This window comes from Ornithorhynchus anatinus, chromosome 3 (assembly GCF_004115215.2).
Source record: "Ornithorhynchus anatinus isolate Pmale09 chromosome 3, mOrnAna1.pri.v4, whole genome shotgun sequence".
Lineage (NCBI taxonomy): Eukaryota > Metazoa > Chordata > Mammalia > Monotremata > Ornithorhynchidae > Ornithorhynchus > Ornithorhynchus anatinus.
The window spans coordinates 72,548,633-72,563,198 of NC_041730.1; the positions used below are offsets into that span (position 1 = coordinate 72,548,633).

General features: G+C 42.9%; 1 protein-coding gene across 1 annotated transcript in view; it reads right to left on the reverse strand.

The window, feature by feature from the left end:
- Positions 1-14,566, reverse strand: part of ALPK2 (alpha kinase 2) — a 134,760-nt gene that overhangs the window by 8,641 nt on the left and 111,553 nt on the right. Inside the window, exon 12 of the mRNA XM_007659803.2 lies at positions 7,836-7,884. Coding sequence (XP_007657993.2) covers positions 7,836-7,884 — 49 coding nt within the window. The remainder of the gene's footprint in view (positions 1-7,835; positions 7,885-14,566) is intronic.

Genomic DNA, 14,566 nt, shown 5'->3' on the forward strand with positions numbered 1-14,566 from the left:
CACACAGTAAGCGCTCAATAAATACGACTGAATGAAGGAATAACTTGATTGGATTTCCTGGGTACATAAAATGTGGTGTAAGCTATATTGTAGCTGCTTGAGGGCAGGAATTATGTCCAACAACTCACCGTGTACTCTCCTAAGTGCTTAGCACAGTGCACTGCACACAGTAAATGCTGAATAAATACCATGGATTGATAATGGCAGAATGCAAGGTGCTTATGGGCAGGGAAACTGTCTTGTGCTTCTGTTACTCTTCCCTATTATTAGTCCAAAATTAATTTCAACCCTTATTCGTTTCTACTCTGGGTTTCCTAGGAATTCTGAAGGTGCTCAGAGTCGGAGAGCCAGTGGCAACCCTGCTCTCTCCTCATTCCTCCGTTTGCCAGGGTGACTGGATGGTGTTTTGCTGGTTCCTGGCATTTACACATCCAGGGGGCTGTGTTTATTCTGCCGAGGCAGGATGACGAATGGGACGCTTGGGGCCAGAAAGAATCGTGAACCTAATTCAAACCTTCCTGGTGTCATTCATCAAAACAGCATGCCTTAGAAGGGGTGTGGTGCCAGTACTTGCTGCCTATCCTCTGAGGCTATTTCTGGGAACTTGGGGTCAGTCCCGCTCCCTTATCCAACTCCTTAATACTGCTCCCATAATAATAACAATTATTGTGGTATTTGTTAATTACTTATCATGTGCCAGGCACTGTACTAAACGCTGGGGTAGATACAAGCAAATCAGGTTGGACACAGTCCCTGTCCCATATTCATTCAATAGTATTTCATTCAATAGTATTTATTGAGCGCTTACTATGTGCAGAGCACTGTACTAAGCGCTTGGAATGTACAAATATGTACAATATGTACAAATATGGGGCTCACAGTCTCAATCTCCATTTTACAGATGGGGTAACTGAGGCCCAGAGAGGTGAAGTGACTTGTCCAAGGTCATACAGCAGACAAGTGGCAGAGCCGGGATTAGAACCCATGTCCTTCTGATCCCCAGTCCCACGCTCTATTCATTAGGCCACGCTGCTTCTGCCATCTATTATTCTCCCATCTATTTTTCAACCCCTAAGGGTTGTGGGTCACCCTGATAGGCATCCAGATAACTGAGTACTCTCGCTGCGGGCAGGGAATGTGTCTGTTTCTTGCTATATTCTACTGTCCCACGCACTTAGTACAGCGCTCTGCACACAGTGAGCGCTTAATAAATACGATTGAATGAATACAATCGAGTCACTGGCAACAGGATGGACTCACTGCGGTGCTTCACAATGGAGAGCTGTTGTGGGTTGCTTTTCTTATCTTCTATTTTGCTTTCTGGCGTGGAAATGAGGTAGAAGTCTGAACACTGTGTTTCTCTTTGTTTAGTTTAGAGGTGGCAACACACGATTGGGATGGGAGGCGTTAGAAAGGTTAAACTGCTGACTCTGCTGCCCTCTAGTGATTAAATGGCAGTTTTCAAGTCTCCCTCCAAAGGGGTTTCTAGAAACAGTTTTACCGTCCTACTGCTCTGTACTTCTTCCCGCCGGGACCGGCTTCATAAATTCCTCATGCACACATCATTTCGGAAACCTATTACTAAAGGGAAGTTTCTCGAGAACCTGACGAGGAAAAGCTGTCTCCGTGTGTGTTGAGCTCAGAGGGGCCCAAAATTTCAGAATAGAAATATGCTATTTGCTAGAGCGAGCACCCTGAAACTAGAGAAGGTTTAGCCACTGATGAAAAATAAGCAGATAAAAAGATGACAAGACAATTCCATTTCTTTTAGGCCTATATAACCACTTGGAACCACGCATTTAGTTTTGCAAAAAAGATTAATGGCTTTGGGGATAGGGTAGAAATGGCTTGTAGTTGATTAATATCTGTTGTCTCCAAAGAGAAATAGTAGATATTTCAGTTTTAAGAGTAATATGAGGGGAAAAGACCATTTAATTAAAATGAATAATTCATAAGCCTTTTCCCTATCTTCTTTTTTGATCTCATGAATAAAAATTTAACCCATGATGCCAAAGCATTCTTCAACTTAATTACACCAGGAATAAAATCCAGGTTTTCATTGCTGATTGAAGTGGGTCTAATGTTAGACTGTGTATGGAGTCATTTTGTTCATTGTCTTTCAAATAGAAATGATGCCGGGCCACCTGGAGTCACTGAAAGTTTTGCTCTAATGGTGAACTGGGCTTTCAATAGAAATGATGCCTGGCCACCTGGAGTCACTGAATGTTTTGCTCTGAGTTTTATGGTGAGCTGAATGGTGCGATAGATTGGTGTCAGGTCATTTCTGTTTTCCACAATCAAGGCAGGCAGAACATTACTATAATAAGATAAGAATTACTCTGCACTCTCTCCAGGTTTATGTAATCTCACTCTCATTCATGAATGGGAAGCATTGTGGCTTAGTGGAAAGAGCCATGGGCCTGGGAATCAGAAAACCTGGGTTCTAATTCTGACTCTGACCATTGCCTGCTGTGTGACCTTGGGCAAGTCACAACTTCTATGTGCCTCAGTCTCCTCAACTGTAAAATGGGGATTCACTAGCTGATTCCCCACCTACTTAGACTGTGACTAAGACTAGACTTAGACTCTCCTTGTGGGACAGAGACTGTGTCCAACCTGGATAATTTTTATGTACTCCGGTGCTTAGATCAGTGCTTGACACAGGAAATGCTTAACAAATATGATGATGATGGGAATAAGAATAATAATAATACATGCGCCTGCATCCTAAGGAGGGCAGCTGATAAGCAGGAATATAAACAGATGCTGAGTTTTATTTCTGCACCACTCCTGAAGGTATCTGCTGCCCAGTGCCTAGCCCTGTCAATGCCCACATAGGAGAGTTAAACTACTGCTTTCCACCCACGGATGAACTTCCCACCATTCTTCCAACTCCCTCCACCAGCCCTATGGACTCAAAACATGGTAACTTTGTCTCTTTTTTCCCTGGTGAATTACCAAAAGCTCCATCCAATAACAGTGTCCCTGCTGCTATGCACTGCTTTCTCTTTTATAGCCAGTGGAAGACTTGCCAGATGTAAATCTCCACTACATATAACTAGCAAACTCTGTCTTTTTCTTTAAAGGGCTCTGGCCTTCCACCTCTTGCCCAGCTTCTCATTGTCCATTATGGCTTTCTTGACATGAATAGAGCCTTACTGACCATGCCCCCGTGCTATGGCAAGCAATTCTAGAGGTTCTTAGATTGCTCTCCCAAAATATTTGTCATATTAAAGTAGTGATAGGCCAATTTGACTTATTTATTTGAATGAATAGAAAGCCATTCTGTGCCTGTGCTGGGAATTTTTAAAAAGCGATCATGAATGATGAACTGTTACTCAAGTCCTTACTTCTCTACTGTTACTAGAGAAGCAGTGTGGTCTAGTGGATAGAGCACAGGCCCAGGAGTCAGAAGAAACTGGGTTCTAATCTTCGCTCTGCCACTTGTCTGCTGTGGGACCATGGGCACTTTACTTCACTGTGCCTCAGTTACCTCATCTGTAAAATGGGGATTAAGACTCTGAGCCCTATGTGTGACAGGGACTCTAACCAACTTGATTATCTTGTATCTACCCCAGTATTTAGTACAGTGCTGGAACATAGTAAGCACTTAACAAATACCATAAAAAAGACCTTCTGGCAGTTCACAATATCCCTGCATGGAAAGGTTGGTCCCTTGGGGTGGGTTCCAATAGCCTGTATGGGATGTTGGAATGTACAAGCAGTAATAGTAATACTATTACAGAGAAGCAGCATGGCTCAGTGGAAAGAGCACGGGCCTGGGAGTCAGAGGTCATGCTTTCTAATCCCAGCTCCACCACTTGTCAGCTGTGTGACTTCTCTGTGCCTCAGTTCCCTCATCTGTAAAATGGGGATTAAGACTGAGCTCCACATGGGACAACCTGATTACCTTGTATCTACCCCAGAGCTTAGAATAGTGCTTGACATACAGTAGGAGCTTAACAAATACCATCATTATTAATAGTATTTATTAACTGCTTACTGAGAATGGAGAACTGCACTAAGCACTGGGAGAGAACACGCATGTAGGAATTAGGCATGCGTATTAAGGAGTTTGCCATCTTTTTGAGGCTGGTGATAATGCAGTTAACCTGAGCAGCCATTTTGAGGGATTTGAGCTCAGATGTTCCTCCCTGGACTGTCTCATCCACTGGTCTCATGGATCCTGCGCTAATCAGAAGGGAGTGAGGAGAGCCATTTAGCCCAGGCCTCAGGCAGGGAATGTATCTGTTTATTGTTATATTGTATCCCAGTGTTGTGCATACAGTAAGAGCTCAATAAATATGACTGACTGATTCAAGGCCCAGCTCTTGTGGTTTGGATGTGCTGTTCAAAGCAGAATCATGGCCGGAGCTTCAGGATCTGGAAATAGCAGGGGCATTGCAGAGAGGCCATGCATGGACAAATAACTGCCTCTGGTCCAAAAGGGATAATTTAGTTAAATTGTGTACGCAAACAATGCAGAAAGTTGTGAAGTGGCCGCAGAGAGCAGCAGAGGAAGTAGTGAGGGAGAGAGGGGGACGGGAGTGGGAAACCAGCCCTTTGGCACACAGGCAGTGAGATTTGCCTCTTCTTGCTCATGAGGCTCATTTAGAGTCTTGTCTTATGCTGCCGAGTCGTCTCCGATCCAGAGTGACACCTTGGACACATCTCTCTTAAAGTATTAGAGAAGCAGCGTGGCTCAGTGGCACGAGCCCGGGCTTGGAAGTCAGAGGTCGTGGGTTTGAATACCGGCTCTGCCACTTAGCAGCTGTTTGACTGTGGGCAAGTCACTTCACTTCTCTTTGCCTCAGTTCCCTCATCTGTAAAATGGGGATTAACTGTGAGCCTCATGTGGGACAACCTGATGACCCTGTATCTCCCCCAGCGCTTAGAACAGTGCTCTGCACATAGTAAGCACTTAACAAACACCAACATTATTATTATCTCTCCCAGAATCCCCCACCTCCATCTGCAATCGTTCTGGTAGTGTGTCCATAGAGTTCTCTTGGTAAAAATATGGAAGCAGTTTACCATTGCCTCCTTCCGTGCAGTAAACTTGAGTCTCCACCCTTGATTGTCTCCCGAGCCGCTCTGCCCAGCACAGGTGAGTTTTGACTTGTAGTAGATTCCCTTCTACTTGCTAGCCACTGCCCAATCTAGGAATGGAATGCCTCTGCTTGACTCTCCCTCCCATAGTAGAGACTGGTAGAGTACTGGAAATTCTCCAGGTGTGACCCAAAGAAGGGATCATTTAGAGACAAGAAAACAAAAACCAAGGAAATACAAGCCAGAGTAGAGGAAGCCCTGTAATTCGTGCAACACCCAGACCCCATCTTAGCTAGTTTCCTTCAAGAAAGAGCTCAGGAGGAGGCACTCAAACCACATTCTTGGCCTGAATCAATCAATCAATTAAGGCTGTTTAGTGAGCAATACAATGCAACAGAGTTGGTTGACACATTCCCTGCCCACAGGGATCTTAATCTGAAGAGCTGTCTGACCATTTCTTAAGGCAAGGGGAAGAACTCATCCCTTTTTTCCCCCTATTTTCTCACCTGACACTGGCGGAGAACAGTATTACACCCATAGCTGGGGCTGAAGGTATCACAATTGAAATGGCTCTGGATTCTTTCTTCATAGTGCTTGTTAATAATGTTGGTATTTGTTAAGCGCTTACTATGTGCCGAGCACTGTTCTAAGCGCTGGGGTAGACATAGGGGAAATCAGGTTGTCCCACGTGGGGCTCACAGTCTTAATCCCCATTTTACAGATGAGGGAACTGAGGCCCAGAGAAGTGAAGTGACTTGCCCACAGTCACACAGCCGACAAGTAGCAGAGCTGGGATTCGAACTCATGAGCCCTGACTCCAAAGCCCGTGCTCTTTCCACTGAGCCACGCTGCTTCTCGTGTTAAATGCTTCTCGTGTTAAATGCTTCTTGTTAAATACTTATTACGTACCAGGACCTGTATTAAGCACTAGGGTAGACACGAACTACACAGTCCACATCCCACATGGAGCTCACAATCTTATTTCCCATTTTAATAATAATAATTATAGTATTTGTTGAGCATTTACTATGTGTTGGCACTGCAGTAAGCACTGGGACGGGTTGGTTATAGTCCCTGTCCCACGAGGAGCTCACAGTCTTAATACAGATGAGGTAACTGAGGCACCAAGAAGTGAAATGATTTGCCCAAGGTCACAGCAGACAAGTGACAGAGCTGGGAATGGAACCCAGATCCTTCTGACTCTCAGGCCGATGCTGCTTCCCTTCAGGCCTCAAATAGATCAATATTCTTCCTGCAGGGCAGGAATGGAAACCTTCCACAGCGCAAACCCCAAATTCTCCTTTCTTCTTCAAACACCCTTAGAAAACACCTTATCAGCTGTGTCTACAAGGAATCTCCATCCGAGTCCTCTCCCGCTGATCAGCTGCCTTCAACACTGCAGACCATCCCCTTTTCTTGGAAACAGCTAACCGTGGCTTCACTGACACTGATCTCTCCTGATGTTCTTCCTATCTCTCTGGCTGCTCCTATTCACTGTCATTCTCCTTCTCCGCTTCCTACCTCACTAACTGTGGGTGTCCCTCAAGAATTAGTTCTGGGTCCCTTTCTTTTCTCTATCGACACCTGCTCCCACAGCTTCAACTACTATCTTGAGATGGATGATTCTCAAATATACCTCTCCAGCCCTGACCTCTCTCCTCTGCAGTCTCACATTTCTTCCTGTCTTTAAGATCGCTAATTGTATGTCCCACTGACCCCTCATACTTAATATGTCCAGAAAAGAACTTCTCATCTTCCCACTTAAATGTTGGTATTTGTTAAGCACTTACTATGTGCAGAGCACTGTTCTAAGCGCTGGGGTAGATACAGGATAATTAGGTTGTCCCACGTGAGGCTACCCAGTCTTCATCTCCATTTTACAGATGAGTTAACTGAGGCACAGAGAAGTGAAGTGACTTGCCCACAGTCACACAGCTGACAAGTGGCAGAGCAAGGATTCGAACCCATGGCTTCTGACTCCCAAGCCTGGGCTCTTTCCACTGAGGCCTGCTGCTTCCCACCTGTCCTCCCCAAGACTTTCCTATTATCTGTATACAACATTACCACTTTACAACCCTGGGCTCCTTTTGGACAGAAAGTAAACCTAGCTGTAATACTGACTAGTGAATTTAAGCATTTGGGATCAGCACAGGGGGCCTAAGGATAAATTGGTCCCAGGCAGATGCAGGCCCCCAAATGGAATTTTCCACAGAAAAATTATCCTCAGAAAATATGTCACGCCCTAGCAGGGACAGCTCATGCATCGATGTGGCAAAACTAAGTGATATTTCACAGCTACTCAATATCTATTTTGTCTTCATATATTATATTTTTGACTGCAAATTCGATGAGTTATTTGCAATTGGAAAAGGAAATAATTCAAAAGTGCTTTTGTATTTTGAAAAGACTGTTAAAGGTTAGTGATGTTATTTGGCTAGCAAGCTGGAGATTCCAGAAAAGGAAACATTAGAAAAATAAAATATCTGTCTCAAGATGAAGACAAATGGCACCTTTCCGGTGTCCCAATGAAACTGTCGGAATTAATTCTAAAGTAAACCTGCCACATGCTCTTTTTTAGCCTAAAGTGAAAAACAAATGTGATTCCTTGAAAGAATGTTTCCTATAAATATTTCATGAGAGAGAACAAGGTTAACTTAAGTCGCTCCAAGAACATTTGTCTTTTAAATTTGGGATTAGAAACCAACTTTTCGTGAATCGTTTTTGACCAAAGCAGTAAAGTGCAATGCAAGAACACACTTTAAAATTGCTGGGTTTTTTCCACTCACCCTTTAGCCAATGTTGCTATGCCAACGTCGGTTAACTTCATTCCCACACCTATGGAACACAGAAAAATGGAGGGTAAATTACAGAGCTTCCAGGAAAGATCAAAGGCCTCAGTTTTTATCAGCAAGATAAACAATATTAACAATATTAATTATGGTATTTAAGTGCTTACTATATGTCATATACTGTTCTAAGTGCTAGGGTAGAAACAAGTTAATCAGGTGGGACATAGTCTCTGTCTCACATTGGGGTTCACAGTCTAAGAAGGAGGCAGAATATGTATGTAATCCTCAATTTACAGATGAGGAAACTGAGATACAGAGAAGTGACATGACACCCAAAGTCACACAGCAGGCTACTGCAGGAGCTTGGATAACTCAGGTCCTCTGACTCCCAGGCCATCTTCATTTCCACTAAGCCAAACTGCTTCTTTGTTAATCTTCTCCTTTGTGCATAAGCACACAATTTCAACTTCTCTGCCTTAACCTGCAACTGCTTCCTCTATTCTAGAGACAATTCTGGCAGGAACTAACAGCTTTCCAATATAGTAACTAGAGAGTAGAAATGAGTCAAAACTTTTTTTGAATCATCTTGCAAGTTGCTGGCAAGTTGCAAGCCAGGAGCATATCCTGGCTAAGAATTCTGAATTGTGTCTGATGTAAATCACCAGACATTGAAATACCCTAACTATGGAAGCCTCTTGCAGCCTTTAGAAATGATGATTCCTGCTCTGGGTCCCCTCATTTAAGGATTTCCTTTTGCTATTTTAATCACTCTGGGTTTTCCTCTGTTATTATTCAACTGAATTATGCCCACCCTTTGATCATTTCCTGTCCAGTTGAATGGGAGACAGTTTAGGTTATGGTGACTTGCTCAGGCTATTGGCGGTGCAAATCTGAGCCCATTTAAATGTTGAGGAGGGGAGCATTCCTTCACAGTGAGGCCGAAAGACTACTAGTGTGGTGGTGAGGTGGGTGGCAGAACACTTGAGTGAAGGACCAAGGCTTAGGAACTTTGAAGAGGGAATTCTTCAACCAGGTCCTAAAGTTTAGTCTTGAAATTTCCTGGAGGTGTTTATGAAAGATCTAGGAGAAATTTCAACTCCTAGACGAGAGTGGGTCTTCAGAAGGACAGAGAAGTGGTGTGGGGACATCTGGGCAACACAACCTAAGGTTCCCAATGCCTGCCTGGGGTTCCAACTTTGGGAAGGGGCAAAGGTAAGACTGGCCAAAAGCCAGTCTAAGGCTCTGATACACAGGGTGGGGATGGAGCCCTTAGAGCCCAGTAGGATACTTAACCACAGTGGGAAATGCCACGCAGGGAGGTCAAAGATGGACCAGAAAGTCTCCTTCCTCCAGAAGGTATTCTGCAGGGACTTTCAGCTTGACCAAAAAGGGAGGTCCCACTCTACCCCTTCAGGCCACCCATATCCTAAAGATGGAAGCCAATACATTAATGGTATTTATTGTGTGCAGAACACTGGACTAAGCATTTGGGAGAGGACAGTACAACAGAATTGGTAGAAGTGATCCCCGTCCTCAAGGATCTTACAATCCCCAGTGTTTCTCTCGGGTTAATTTCACTTTTATTTTTTAAATTTATTTTTGGTATTTGTTAAGCGCTTACTATTTGACAGGCACTACACTAAGGGTTGGGGTAGATGCTAGTTAATTAGGTTGGATATAGTCCATGTCCCACATGGGGCTCACAGTCTTAATCCCCATTTTACAGATGAGGTAACTAAGGGACAGAGAAGTTAAATGAATTGCCCAAGGTCACAGAGAGGAAGAATGGTGGAACTGGGGTTGGAACCCAGGTCCTTTTGACTTTCAGGCCCATGCTTCATTTCCACTGGATTGTAAACTCCTTGCGGACAGGGATCCTGGACTATAGTAAGCGCTTAACATATACCACTAAAAACAAACAGAAAAAGCTCTATTGTAATGCACTCACCCAAGTGCTTACTACAGTTGCTCTGTACACAGTAGGTGCTTAATAAATGCTATTGAGTGAATAATTCCCACACCTCTGGGTCACAGAAAAATGAAGTGCAAATTTTACAGAACTTTTCAGTAAGAACCAACTGTGCAGAAGGGCCTCGGGTCTGGGTGTTAGCCAGAGGTGGAGTGTTAACTTCTTCAACTTTAGGAGGTAGTCAACAATTTCTTACTTCTCATTTATCTCTTCATTGGCAAGGAAATATTGGATATCAAGAGACTGTCAGAGAAAAGTAGGAAGTACAGTGTTATGTTCTCCCAATTTATTTGCTTGCCCAGGGGGTGGCTGTTGTGAAGGGAGTAAAATGAAATCTAGGTATAGCTGAATTGTGGACCATTCTCCTCTAATGAAAGTACACCTTGATTTCTTGACGTTCTAACTGCTTTACAATTGCAGTTCAGAATGGTCTGAATCAGGCTAGTAGTTGAGCCTGGTTCAAAACCAGGCATATTTTCATCCTTAAGAGGAACAGCGTGACTCAGTGGAAAGAGCCCGGGCTTGGGAGTCAGAGGTCATGGGTTCTAATCCCAGCTCTGCCACTTGCCAGCTGTGTGACTTTGGGCAAGTCACTTCACTTCTCTGTGCCTCAGTTACCTCATCTGTAAAATGGGGATGAAAACTGTGAGCCCCACATGGGACAACCTGATTACCTTGTATCCTCCCAGCGCTTAGAACAGTGCTTTGCACATAGTAAGTACTTAACAAATACCACCATTATTATTATTATTATTATTATTATTATCATTATCCTTTCCAGTGTCTTAGAAAGGCTGCATCTAATCTAAGAAAGTAGCAGTAGACTAAATTACAACAACCTCCTCGACCTGGAGGGCTAGGCCGGAGATCTGTGCCCACCACCACCCTAGGTCTTCCTCATGCCTCTGGGAGAGGACAGGTCTGCATCCTTACAGCCACGAGGATCAGGTTAAAGAGCTCTCCTTGTGGTCTTTATTCCACTTAAAATGGTGAAGAAAAAAACTGGAACATTTTCAAGTCCCAAGCAGGCAATTTTCCCTAGAAAGACTGTTGACTTTGAACTGTTTCTGGTATTCTCCACTAATTGTTAACATGTCATTATGGACGGTTTTTATTCTTAGCTCATCAGCCCTTCGTTGGGTAGGGACTGGATGCAATCTGATTACCTTGGATGTAGCATAGCACTTAGTACAGCATTTTGCACACAATAAGCATTTAATAAATACCAAAATAAGTAATCAACAGCCTCATGTTTTATCGTTTCTCTTCATGCACAAGCACTATGGGATGCAGGAGCTATATCTGAGTTCCTTCATCGTCATTATTATCAATGGTATTTATTGAGCCCCTACTGTGTGCAGAGCACTGTACTAGACACTTGGGAGAGTACAGTGCAACAGAGTGGGTAGATATGCTCCCTGCCCATAAGCAGTCAGGTTATGCATAGGGGTGAGATTGGAAACCACCTTTCAGTTCCCCTTCCAGGAAAAGACACCCTCCCAGCATAATGTAATAGATAGGGCATAGTCCTCGGAGTCAGGAGGTCATGGATACTAATCCTAACTCTGCCACTTTTCTCCTGTGTGATCTTGGGCAACTGACTTCACTTCTCTGTGCCTCAGTTACCTCATCTGAAAATGTGAATTGAGTATGTGAACCCCACGGGAGACAGGGATTGCATCCAATCCTATTTGCTTGTATCCACTTCAGCACTTAGTACAGTGCCTGACACATAGTACGCATTTAACCAATACCACAATTATTACAGAAGCAGCATGGCTTAGTGGAAAGAACATTGTCATGGGTTCTAATCCCGGCTCCGCCACTTGTCAGCGGTGTGACTTTGGGCAAATCACTTCACTTATCTGGGCCTCAGTTCCCTCATCTGTAAAATGGGGATTAAGATTATGAGCCCCACATGGGGCAAACTTATTACCTTGTATCCCCCCCCAGTGCTTAGAAGAGTGCTTGACACATAGTAAGCGCTTAACAAATGCCATCATCATCATTATTATTATTATCCCATGTACCTCCAGCTACTAGGTGGTCCCAACTAAGGTGTGTGGGTAACTGGGGATTTGACAGAGGTGGTTGCATTGTTCTGTCATCATTTCTGCTACGTTTCGGTTATGACTTCCCTAAGTAGCATTTCCGGCATCTGTCAAGAGTCTGACAACCAGCCTGTGGCCTGAATCAATGGAGTCCTGTGGCAACAAAACAAAACGCAGGGCATGTTTCTTGTTATTAGGGCTAGCCAGATAGAAGCAAGAAACTCTGCCTTTCCGAAACGTACCTGTAAACTGAAGTAAATATGGCATTTTTGTGTAAGCCACTGGACATTCTTAAAGCATTTTCTCCAGTGGGTGGCTAATTCATCCTTTTTTTTTCCTCACTGCTCAAAACCAGGACTAACACAGAAACAGCCCATAAGGCTCAGATTACAGTCTATGAAAAAAACACTCCCCACCAAAAAAAAACAAACCCTTCTTACTTTATGTTCCACGTAGGGTATGGGAGGCTGTATCGAAAATCACTATTGAATTTTCTGAATCTGTTTGTTTTGTTTTTCCAAACATTTAGCATGAAAAAAAATCTGAAACTAGAAAAAGTTTCTTCATCCACCTTAACTCCTAAATGCAACAACCAAATGGACCATATTTTTTTCAACGCTCTCTTTTTTGATTGAATAATATAACTACAGATTGTATACAGATTATAATTCAGATTGGGTTTGGCTGAATCCTTACAGTATAATGGTTTTAATTGTAATACAAAGTGGGAGAAAAGTTTATAGACTGGGTACTGGAGAAAGGTAATGTACATATTGAGGCTAATAAAAGGGGGTGTTTATTATTATTATTAGTAATAATGCTAATCCTACTACTAGTAATAATAACTCTGGTATTTGTTAAGAGCTTACTATGTGTCAAATACTCTATTAAGGAGTATTATTGTTTACAAGTTGATCAGGTTGGATGCAGTCCCTGTCCCACATGGGACTTAGCACAATGCTTTGCACACAATAAGTGTTCAATAAATACGACTGAATGAATGAATGGGGCTCAAAGTCTAGGTAAGAGGAAAACAGACATTTAGGTTTGGTTTTTGAGAAGCTACCTAGTGGTCAGAATGTGAGTCCTTCAAGAGATAGCATCATGGGAAAGCTCTTAGTGTGTCTTCCCACTCATCAAAATTCTCCATTTTTCTCCACATCAAGCAGAAACACCTGATCATTTGTTTTAAGTAGTTCAATAAACTCTCTCCTTCCTTCTAATTCACTTTCTTCTTCCATTACAGCCCAGCTCACAAACTTCATTCCTCTCTAGCCAAATGACTCATTGTGCCTCATCTGCTAGTACAGTGCTCTGCACATAGTAAGCGCTCAATAAATACTATTGAATGAATGAATGAATGAATCTGCTCACACCCTCTCTCCTGTTTGGAACTTCCTCCCCATTCATATCTAGCAGATCATTGCTTTCCCCATCCTCAGAGCCCTCCTAAAATCACATCTCCTCCAGGAGGCCGTCCCTACTTAATTTCTCACCTTCACCCACTGGCCACTTCACCAATTTCTTGCTACATAAGATCATGGGTTCTCACAAAACTTATGTTCATCTCTTCATACACTCTTACTTCCTCCTACCTGTGATTTATTTTAGTGTCTATCTCCCAGTACATTGTAAGCTCCTCGAGGTCAGGGATCAGGTTGACTAATTCTATTATGTTCTCCCAAACGCTTTGTACAAGATTCTGCACAGACACTATTCACTGGCCCTGGTGCTACTTACTAATGTAAAACATTGTCTCAGGTTCATTGTAAAACATTGTCTCAGGTTCATTTTTTCAGGACCAGTCTTTTTCATCTTAGAATTTATAAGAAGTGGTGATATCTTCTGGATTAACCAATGGGGGAAGACCTGGCAGCTCTTATAGAGACCTGCACCCCTCTAAGCTTGTAAGCAAAAGAGCATTAGGTTTTGGGCTACAGGAGAAAAGAAATCACTGAAGTGTCACTGAGGAATTTTGCACCTGGTTTTGAAGGTGGAAAAATCTGTTCAAGAAGGAATAGAAGATAGAAAATGACTGACTTTCATATCAAGCTTCTGGGGAAAGGGATCACAAAAACACAGTTGCAGCCAAACAGAAGACTTTCCACAAAATGAAATTAAAAAGCCAAACATGACTGATCTCTTTCCTTTAGACACCTATGCCCTTAGACTTTCAAGTTTTTCTGTCTCCAAACGAAGACCATCTTAAAAATCAATCTAGCTCCTAAACCATGAAAATTCTGTAATAGTTGCTTTGGGATATTATTTGAGATTGACTTGCTGTTGGTTCTTTAAGCCTACAGACTCTTGCCTATGCAACTGGGAGACCACAACTAAGCCACTGATACTGCCTCATTATTGTCTGCTAGAGGGCAAAGTTGTAATCTTTTTCCTTCCCCTGTGTCTTCCAAATCACCTGCAATGAGGTGAAGGGAGAAAAGGATTGTTTAGAGCAGAGTACTGTAATTACAATGGTGAGAAAGGTAGGAGAGACAGATTTTATGGCAGCAGTGACTAAATAAACAGATCTGTGAAACACTAAACACTTTAAATGACACATTTCAATTTACAGGGGAAGGTAATGCTGTATTACTGCTTTTATTGGTAATTCCAAACTAAAATGCTCTATGAGAAGCTCCAGGCCTCTATTTTTCAGTTTTAAGAGCTCTATTTAATCTGAAATTAACAATGAGGGGGAAAACAGAGGG